The sequence below is a fragment of the Vicia villosa genome, unplaced genomic scaffold (assembly GCF_029867415.1).
Source record: "Vicia villosa cultivar HV-30 ecotype Madison, WI unplaced genomic scaffold, Vvil1.0 ctg.004919F_1_1, whole genome shotgun sequence".
Classification (NCBI taxonomy): domain Eukaryota; kingdom Viridiplantae; phylum Streptophyta; class Magnoliopsida; order Fabales; family Fabaceae; genus Vicia; species Vicia villosa.
In genome coordinates this window covers 89,225-100,162 of record NW_026706542.1, presented here as the reverse complement: position 1 = coordinate 100,162, position 10,938 = coordinate 89,225, and the positions used below count along the sequence as shown (strand labels likewise).

General features: G+C 37.1%; 1 protein-coding gene and 1 pseudogene across 1 annotated transcript; both read left to right on the top strand.

Annotated features, from left to right (window-relative positions):
* Positions 1-615: 615 nt before the first annotated feature.
* On the top strand, positions 616-1,403 carry LOC131642394 (pectinesterase/pectinesterase inhibitor 18-like; annotated as a pseudogene).
* Positions 1,404-3,963: 2,560 nt separating this feature from the next.
* On the top strand, positions 3,964-6,238 carry LOC131642393 (pectinesterase-like). Its single transcript, XM_058912646.1, has 2 exons — positions 3,964-4,989; positions 5,262-6,238. Exons 1-2 carry the CDS (start codon positions 4,023-4,025, stop codon positions 5,957-5,959), a joined length of 1,665 nt encoding a protein of 554 aa, XP_058768629.1. The 5' UTR covers positions 3,964-4,022; the 3' UTR covers positions 5,960-6,238.
* Positions 6,239-10,938: the final 4,700 nt, after the last annotated feature.

Below are 10,938 nucleotides of genomic sequence, written 5' to 3'. Positions count from 1 at the left end.
TCTCAAAACTTTATGGTTAGTCCTCTCTTTAGCTGCTATCATAAGCTCATCAACCCTTATTGTTTCTCATCTCAACAAACCAATCTCCTTCCATCTCTCATCAGCTCCCAATTTGTGTGAGCATGCTTAAGATAAAAAGTCATGCTTAACTCCAGGTTCAGTCCAATCAGATAGAAGGCTCCGTTCTAAATTAAAAAATGAGTCCAATTTTTTATATAAATACAATTATTAATAAATAAAAATGGAAAAACATATAAAAAAATATAATTATGTATTAATAAAACAAGTTTAATTATAATTATTTGGAATTTAATCAATCTCATTTTTTGATTATATTGGATTTTTATTATAATATATTTTTTGTTTATTGAATTTTTTAAATCAATTTATATATTTATTAATATTAATTTAAAAAATTGAATTTTTCAAAAATTTGGGACCCTTTAAAATTTGAGGCCATCTGCTGTAGAGTCTCTCGCTCCTGCACAGGGTCGGGCCTGCTTAACTCATGTATCACAAGTAGTTCATGGCCCAACCTTGGCTAACACAAAAGTCCATAAATTGAGTATATTCGTATCCTTATTAACCAAGTCCACCACGTACATTCAAGAAACCATGAACAGAGCCAATATTATAAAAAAGCCGAGTTAACAGAGGTAAAGAAAATTGCTTTGAATGACTAGGAACAACTAATGATCTTGTCCACGGACAGAGTTTGGGACTCAAGGACAGAGTTTGAGACTCAATGTTGACATGCACAAAAAATAACATTGACTCACAACAAGATGTGCACACATGGCTAAGTAGTGTGCTCACTAACCATGCACCTTGCTTGGATGGTTTAGAAGGTACATCTCGGGTCATTATGGAAAGTGACATCCAAGAGTTGAAATCTAGAGCTAAAACTTCTCTAGCTGTGTTTCCTCAAAAGGGGTCATGACCAATTTGTTGATGAAACATTGAATGGAGAATTTCCATCGTGGGTTACAAGCAAGGATATGAGGCTTTTGGAGTCGTCTATTGAGGACATAAAGGCAAATGTTGTGGTGGCCACTAATGGGAGTGGAAAGTTCAAGATTGTGGCTGAGGTTGTGGCATCTGCACCTGACAATGGTAAGACAACATATGTTATTTATGTGAAAAAAGTAATATACAAAGAGAATATAGAAATTGGCATCAAAAGAACAAATGTCATGCTAGTTGGTGATGGTATGGATGCAACAATAATCACAGGAAGTATTTTCTGGATCCCTCAAAGATGGATGATTGCCTCCTATAAATGCAATCATATTTGTTGGATCCCCAAAGTGTGGATACTTGCCGCCATAGAGGAAATCATGATTGATGGATCTCCCCAAGAGAGGATCTCCGTCGTCCAAAAAAGGACGACAATGACCACATGACGTCTAAAAAGGAAAATGGTAATCAAATCCTAAAATCAATTAATATTAATACGCCCTTTGAGGGGCACCACTGTTCCAAAAAGATTTAAAAAAAGCCCCCAGAAGCTTTCCATCCAAGACCACCTTAAAAGGGTCCAAGGGACTCAAATCCAGATAGGGATAAAGGAGAGCCACCCACTTTTTTGCCTCCTCAAAATAGGTGACAGAGGCCACCACATCTTCGTCTACAAACTAGGAAACACGCTCCTCCGTTCTTTCAAGATAACTTTAGGCCTTCCTATGAAATTTCTTCAACCTGTCCGCCTTTGTTAGTATGCATGTGCATTTTGTTAAATATTAGGACTGCTATAATGCTTAGGAGATGAAGTTGAAAAGATCCAAAAATAAAATATGTTTGAAGATTGATTGGTGGGAGAGGCTTTGGAATTGGAATTTGATATTTTTTTCTCAACAACTTAATTGGTGAGTTCCTTTTAGGATTTAATCATGCAACTGAAATACTAGTGCATTTAGTTAGATGATTAATTAGATCAAATAAGTTAGTTCTTTAGAAATAAAAAAATATAGTTTAAGGGTTGTTTAGAAATTGATAGAATGTCCATTACTCAATATTATGATGTTGGATTTCTGAATTCATACGCAGTCCTGTCATAAAACTGATCATATATTTAATTTGATAATTCTGTTATAGATTCAATTTTAGAATTTAAAATGTAGACTTGGTTCCCTTCAATTTGAGTACTAATTTCGTAAGAAATGGATTTTTAACGAGGTCAGAGCATAAATTTTAATTTGAGGTTGCAGCGTTGAAACATGCAGAAATTGTCTATACGGGTTTTAGGAAGAAAAGTAGAAATTTCATGATTATATGTAAATATTTTATGTTATATGTACATACATGTCTAGTCCTATTTTTTTTTAATAAGCATGTCTAGTCCTATATAAATCTATAGTTAGATGATTTGAATTGAGGAATGAGTCAAAATTAGATGGTAAAAATTGTAGAAAATGAAATTAGGATTAATTTTGGAATTTCAAGTAAGCTCATAAAGATAAGTGTTGTATATTAAAAATGATTTTTTATGAAAAGCTATTTGAAATAGATTCAAAATTAAGTGATGGTCAAAAAATCAAATGTATTTGAAAAAATTGTTTTAACCATAACATCATTAAGTCCAATTCCACCGACATTTACTTACGACAACGCCGGAGATTTAAAATTAATCATATGCCACTATTCGATCACGACAACTATACTACTTATGTGTCCTATTTATAAGAAAAAATATATATTTTAAATTTATTAAATAATTAATATACCAATCTAAATATATTAATTATTCAATAAATTTAAAAAATATTTATATAATTAAACTACTCAATTGTTGTATAAAAACTGTACCCACTTGTGCCTCTACTAACATTACTTAATTAATAACTTCCACTTGCTCTTTCTTTCAACTTCTGCTCTAGTGTCATTTTTAAATAGAAGCCGGAGGTCACTAACAAGAAATGTTAAATAAAATGGACAAATTTAAGTGGAATGGTTAAAGGTTATACGAGTGTAATAAATGAAAACCTTTTTATTTTGGTTGTCCATGCACATAAATATGTTAATATAATAAATTATATGTAGATGGCTCTACTAATAATGTCTACCCACTTTTACCTCTCCTAGCTACTACTTTAATATTTGTACACTTAATTTACTTTTCTTTTTCCAACTTTTGCTCTAGTTAATTTTGGTTGCATATTCTAATTAAAAGCACAAGGTCACTAACATGAAATATTAAATACAATAAACAAATTTAAGTGGATGATTAAAGGTTTCTAGTGTAATAATATCTTCTATATTTATTTTTTTCATCTGCGTAAATACATGATTTAAATACACTTTTGATTTTTTATATAAAGTATTTGATGAACAAATTTTAGATGATATATTATTAAAATTGCACATAAAATATGATATGTATATTAAATTTAGTGATCTAAGCATGGTTACCTCAGCAAAATTGCATTTAGATAACTTTACTAATAATATCCACCCACTTGCATTGATATAGAATATTGATATAGGATATGTTTCGTAACATAACACTGAAACGAAATGAAATATGACGGAGTAGAATGAAATAAAACGGAATAAAATATAAATTTCATTTTATTATTTAATTATTTTATTTAAAATATTTTATTTTTTTCATACACCCGAAATTTGATGGAACGAAAAATAGAAAATTAGATGAAATAATACATTCCATCATGTTCCACTCAATTCCATCATCTTTTTATCAATAAAAATAGTAAAATATAATATTATTTTATTCTATTCCGCTGTACTTGTGTGACAAAACAATTTAGTATAGAAAAACAATAATATATCATTGACCACAAGACCATTACAGCGATGTACGCTAGAGGTTTGAAATTAACCATGTGCCAAAGCTCAATTATGCTAACAAAAAATATAAACAATTATTAAAATATTCCATGCTTTCTTTTATTTGTTTTATGGTCTACAAAATACAATTTACTTTTATGTCTATATAAGAATGCTGAAGTAAACAGATATCACATAGTAAATAACCAGCAACCATTACTGGCTAACTTATCAGTATGGCTACCCAAGAAACTTTGCTAGATAAGCCTAGAAAATCACTTCCCAAAACTTTCTGGTTAATCCTCTCTTTAGCTGCTATCATAAGCTCATCAGCCCTTATTGCTACTCATTTCAAGAAACCATCCTCCTTCTTTCACCTTTCATCAGCTTCCAGTCTGTGTGAGCATGCTCTAGATACAAAATCATGCTTAACTCATGTATCAGAAGTAGTTCATGGCCCATCCTTGGCCAACTCAAAAGACCACAAATTGAGTACACTCTTGTCCTTATTAACTAAATCAACCACACACATTCAAAAAGCAAGGGACACGGCCAACGCGATTAAGTGCAGAGTTAACAGTCCTAGAGAGGAGACCGCTTTGAATGACTGTGAGCAACTAATGGAGTTGTCCATAGACAGAGTTTGGGACTCAATGTTGACACTGACAAAAAATAACATTGACTCACAGCAAGATGCGCACACATGGCTAAGTAGTGTGCTCACTAACCATGCAACATGTTTGGATGGTTTAGAAGGTACATCTCGGGTTGTTATGGAAAGTGACATCCAAGAGTTGAAATCTAGAGCTAAAACTTCTCTAGCAGTGTTTCTTGCTGTTTTTCCTCAAAAGGGTGATGACCAATTTGTTGATGAAACATTGAATGGGGAATTTCCATCATGGGTTACAAGCAAGAATAGGAGGCTTTTGGAGTCGTCAGTTGGAGACATAAAGGCGAATGTTGTGGTGGCCACTGATGGGAGTGGAAAGTTCAAGACTGTGGCAGAGGCTGTGGCATCTGCACCGGACAACGGTAAGACGACATATGTTATTTATGTGAAAAAGGGAACATACAAAGAGAATATAGAAATTGGAGCCAAAAAAACAAATGTGATGCTAGTTGGTGATGGTATGGATGCAACAATAATCACAGGCAACTTGAATTTCATCGATGGAACAACCACCTTCAAAAGTGCTACTGTTGGTATGTATCCTTCCCCTTGTATTAGATCTAAATTATTTTGGAAAGTTCATACTCTATCTTCTTTTACAAACTTGGTATCCAGTTCTAGGATCCAACATAGAAACGGTAACACCTATCATAATTTGAACTGACTATTAGAGGAGCACAGTCTCTCAAGTCCCAGCAACATACCAACTATTGAGAATTCAAACTCTAGCCTTGTGTATGGAATAATGCCTACCCAATAATAATATGAACATTAACCATATAATAATATGGCTTTACTTTTACAGCTGCAGTTGGTGATTCATTTATAGCACAAGACATTTGGTTCCAAAACTCGGCAGGCCCAGAGAAGCACCAAGCAGTGGCTCTCCGTGTTGGGGCCGACAGATCTGTCATCAACCGATGCCGTATTGACGCCTTTCAAGACACTCTCTACGCACACTCCAACAGGCAATTCTATCGTGACTCAGTCATCACAGGTACCGTCGACTTCATCTTTGGAAACGCGGCTGTAGTGTTCCAGAAGTGCAAGTTAGTGGCCCGAAAGCCCATGAGCAACCAAAACAACATGTTCACAGCCCAAGGTCGAGAAGACCCCGGTCAGAACACAGGTACTTCAATTCAACAATGTGACCTAACACCAAGCTCAGACCTTAAGCCGGTTACGGGATCAATCAAAACTTTCCTAGGCCGCCCATGGAAGAAATTCTCTAGAACTGTTGTGCTGCAATCCTTTCTTGACAGCCACATTGACCCGACGGGATGGGCGGAATGGGACGCTGCGAGTAAGGACTTTTTGCAAACGTTGTACTATGGAGAGTACATGAACAATGGACCAGGTGCAGGTACCAGCAAGAGAGTGAATTGGCCCGGTTATCATGTCATCACAAGTGCAACGGAAGCTAGCAAGTTTACAGTAGCACAACTAATTCAAGATAATGTTTGGTTGAAGAACTCAGGGGTGGCCTTTACCGAGGGCTTGTAGTACGAGCATGAGTGATGAGTGAGCAAGTTTGTGTTGGTTTGTTTCTACCGTGGGTGGATGTTGTTGGAAATAAAATTAAAAGTTTGTATTTTATGGACAGAAAGTTTGAAAAATTTCTGATGCAGGGTGGGCTTTAAAAAAAGTCACGGCCGCATTGTAGTTGCGAAATCAATCAATATAGATGTTATGACACTGGTTGTCGAACTTGCGGTGTAAATTAATTACAATTTATTTTTTTAAATGGTAAAAAACAATATCAATATCAATATTTGTTGAGAGTCCCACATCGGACAATATATATGGCCTGAACATGTCCTTATAAGTGGGGGTAATCCTCACCCTACAAGCCGGTTTTGTAGGGTTGAGTTAGGCCCAACCACACTTCTTAACATGGTATCAAGAGCCTCGTTTAAGATCCGGTGGACCACCTTCTATGGTTTCCGCTATCGGGCCACCCACCATTTATTTCCACGCTCCAGTTGTCTAGTCCTGGGCGTGAGGGGGTGTGTTGAGAGTCTCACATCGGACAATATATATGGCCTGAACATGTGCTTATAAGTGGGGGTAATCCTCACCCTACAAGCCGGTTTTGTAGGGTTGAGTTAGGCCCAACCACACTTCTTAACAATACTTGCTGGTATTGTTCTATCGGGACGGTTTTCACGGTTGCTCACGGTTTTTCAACATCATGGGAGTCTTGTTGTCTTGTAATGAAGGTCTTGTGTCAGCATTAAAAGTTAAGATAATGAACTAAAAATAAACAAAACCCTTACCTCATGGTGTTGGTTTTTTCATGTTATCTCTATGGTTCACCATTCCAAGATTCATGCATAATGAGATTCTTCCATCTGAAAGCCACCCGTTTAAATAAAAGGAGGTGATGGTGCGAATGTTGAGAGGAATTTTTGAAAGTGACATCACGCGTTTTACAAATTTATATTAACATAATAATTTTATAATGGATTAAATGTAATTTTGATCCCTTTTAACTTTTAGTTTTTTCATTTTAAAAATAGTTTTTTGATTCTAGAACTTTTAGAAATTATCTGGTCTCCAATTTTGACGATTGGAAAAAAATATATATATCTGTTGTGAATTCAATGTCACGAACAAAGTATAAAATAAAGGATGAATAAAGGACAGGGAAGAAGAAGAACACAAGAATTGGTTATAACTGCTATTCTTTTACTTTCTCTTAAAACAAGATTACAAGTTTACAAGAATAACAAATAACCTCTGTCACCCTAAATTAGGATTTTCAGCTTAGCAATGATGAAAGACTAGTATGCTATTTATAATAAAACCTAACATACTAACTAATGGGCTTTTTCAGCAAGGCCCATTACACAAGCCAACTTAATAAAGAAGCTAACTTAACAAATTAAGGTTTAAACACTAAAACCTAATTTAACATGTTAACAACCCTAGCATCTTCGACATCTGCATGCTAGACCCATCTTCGACTACAGCATGCACACTTCGACACCAGCATGTGAACAATCCTTCGACTTCATGCTTAACTCTGTCGAACTGTCGAACCAAGAAGCTACCCTTCGACAATACTAGAGTTCGATCCAATATCTCACAAATCTCCACCTTGGACCTAACTCTACAACGTCAAGGAACAAACTAGCTTTCTTCATGCAACTCTATCAACTGTATACAGTGGAAAAACTTGCAACTCGGCAATGTCTTGGTGATCATATCAGCAGCATTGTCTTCAGTCGAAACCTTCAGCACTTGGACTTCTCCATGCTCGTTTCTCCTCTGACAAAATGCAGCCTCACATCAATGTGCTTAGTTCGCTCATGATAGGCTGAATTTTTCGACAGGTGTATTGCACTTTGACTATCACATTTAACAGTGATACCTCGACCTTGAAGTTTCAGCTCCTTCGCAAAACCTTCAAGCCACAATGCTTCTTTCACAGCTTCAGTTAGGGCAATATACTCCGCTTTAGTGGTTGATAGAACAACAACCTTCTGAAGTGTTGCTTTCCAACTAATTGCAGTGCCAAACATAGTGAAAACATATCCAGAAATAGATTTTCTGGAATCCATACAACCTGCATAATCAGAGTCGGCATATCCTCCTATTACTGCTTTACTATCTTCACCCAAGGCTCCATCATAAATTAGGACTCTATTCAGAGACCCATTTATGTACCTTAAAATCCACTTCAATGCTTGCCAGTGAGCCTTTCCAGGGTTCGCCATGTACCTGCTTACAAGACTTACTGCATATGCTATGTCGGGTCTAGTACAGACCATAGCATACATCAAAGAACCAACTATATTAGCATATGGGATGCTATTCATATAGGCTCTTTCGACATCAGTACTGAGACACTGATCAATACTCAGCTTGAATTGAGGGTTTGTTGGAGTCACAACTGTCTTCGAATTCGACATACCAAATTTTTCTAGAATCTTTCGTAGATATGCCTCTTGAGATAAGCATAACTTCGACTTCTTTCTATCTCTTCGAATGTCAATTCCAAGAATCCTGGAAGTAGCTCTCATATCCTTCATATCAAACTCCTTATTGAGTTCAGCCTTCACCCTCGTCACATTTTCAACATTGTTGCTTGCTATGAGAATATCATCCACATAAAGCAACAAAATAACAAATGAATTACCAGGTCGAAATCTGAAGTAAACGCAGTGGTCGAACTGACTTCTAATGAAACTTATGCGTGTCATGAACTTGTCGAATCTCCTATTCCACTGTCGAGGAGATTGTTTCAGCCCATACAAAGATCTCTTTAACTTGCACACATAATCTTCCTTCCCCTTTTCGACATACCCTTCAGGTTGCCTCATCAGGATCGTTTCATCTAGATCACCATACAAGAACGCAGTCTTCACATCCATCTGTTCCAGTTCAAGATCGAACTGTGCCACCATGGCAAGCAACATTCGAATGGACCTATGCTTCACAACAGGAGAAAACACATCATTGAAGTCGACACCTTCTTTCTGATTGAAACCCCTTGCAACTAACCTTGCCTTGTATCTTTTCGACGTCACTCCTTCAATTCCTTCCTTAACTTTGAAAATCCATTTACAACTGACTAACCTTGCCCCAGCAGGCTTTTTGATCAGTTCCCAAGTATGATTATCATGAAGAGATTTCATCTCATCATCCATGGCCTTCAGCCATTCAGTCTTATTTCGACTCCTCATAACTTCCTTGTAGTCTCTAGGTTCTTCGTCTAGAACCTCACTTGCAGAGATTAAGGCATAAGCTATAAGATCTGCATACTCAAGTCTCTGAGGTGCCTTGATGACTCTTCTCGACCTATCTCTCGACAATAGGTAGTCATCGTCAGTTTCCTCAACTTCCTCAGCATCTTCTGCTTCTTCTTCGACTTCATCAGGGATATGCAATTCAGCATCAACATGCTCCACCTCAACAGGAATCTCTACCTGTTCTAGCTCTTCTGCAATTCGACTATCATCATCAGTTTTCTTGAAAGCCATTTCAACTTCATTGAAAACTACATCTCAACTAGTGATACACCTCCTGTGACCTGGCTCTAGGCACCATAGCCTATAAGCTTTGACTCCTTCAGGGTATCCCATGAACATGCATTTCAGAGCTCTAGGTTCGACCTTGTCTTGCCTAATGTGAGCATAGGCTATGCAGCCAAATACTCTCAGTTTGTCGAGATTTGGTGGATGTCCCGACCAAACTTCTTCAGGTGTCTTCATATCTAACGATGTCGAAGGACATCTGTTTATCAGATATGTTGCTGTCGAAACAGCCTCAGCCCAGAACACCTTCTTTAACCCTGCACTAGTCAACATGCATCTGACTCTCTCCAAAATAGTTCGATTAAACCTTTCAGCCAAACCATTTTGTTGTGGAGTACCTGCAGTAGTTCTATGCCTTGCAATACCAGAGGCAGCACAAAAACTGTCGAATGCCTCATTGCAAAATTCAAGGCCATTGTCGGTTCTCAACCTCTTGACCTTTCTGCCAGTCTGATTTTCAACCAGAGTCTTCCAACTTTTGAAATTCTCAAAAGTTTCATCCTTAGTCTTCTGGATGAATACCCATAATTTTCTGGAATAATCATCTACTATGGATAGAAAATACCTTGCTCCTGAATGTGATGGACACCTTGCAGGCCCCCAAAGATCATCATGGATGTAATCAAGGGATCCATGTGTTCTTTGTTTTCCTTTGTTGAACTTCACTCTGCAAGATTTTCCAAGTACACAGGGTTCACAAAACTTCAGCTTTTCGACTTTGTCTCCACCAAGCAGATTTTGTTTCCCTAATTCGACCAGACCCCTTTCACTGACATGGCCCAATCTCATGTGCCAGATTTCTGTCTTCGACAAAGGTTTCGTGGATACAACATTTGTCGAACAACTTACAACTTCAGCCTCAAGGGTATACAAGCCTTGTTTCTTCACGCCTCTCAAGACTTTCTTCGAACCCTTCATGACTCTTAGGATACTTTTCTCTCCTTGGAAAACATATCCTTTCTTGTCGAATTCACCAAGAGAAAGTAGATTTCTCTTCAAATCAGGAACATACCTGACTTCAGTCAACAACATTATTGACTCATCATGGAGTTTGAACCTCACAGATCCAACACCTACAATCTTGCAAGCCTTGCTGTTTCCCAGCAATACTGATCCACCATCTTGATCACATAATTCCTCGAACAAGTCTTTGTTTGGAGTCATGTGCCAAGTGCAACCTGAATCCATAATCCACTCTCTTCTCGAGTCACTGCTTGAAACCACAAGAACATCAGATGATTCGAAATCATCTTGAACAATGGCTGCATTGCCATTATCCTTACCTCCATGATCTTTCAGGCGTTCAGGGCACACCTTTCTTGTGTGACCCTCCTTCTTACAATGATAGCATCGAATTCCAGATGCTTCGCCATTGTAAGACTTCGACTGGCTTTTTCCCTTCTTCTTGTCGAACTTACCATCCTTTCCTAAGAGTTTTCCTTT

Coding starts and splice junctions, on each gene's coding strand:
- LOC131642393 (XM_058912646.1), top strand. CDS start 4,023: ATGGCTACCCAAGAAACTTTGCTAGATAAGCCTAGAAAATCACTTCCC. Junction 4,990..5,261: donor CTTCAAAAGTGCTACTGTTG/GTATGTATCCTT, acceptor TTACTTTTACAG/CTGCAGTTGGTGATTCATTT.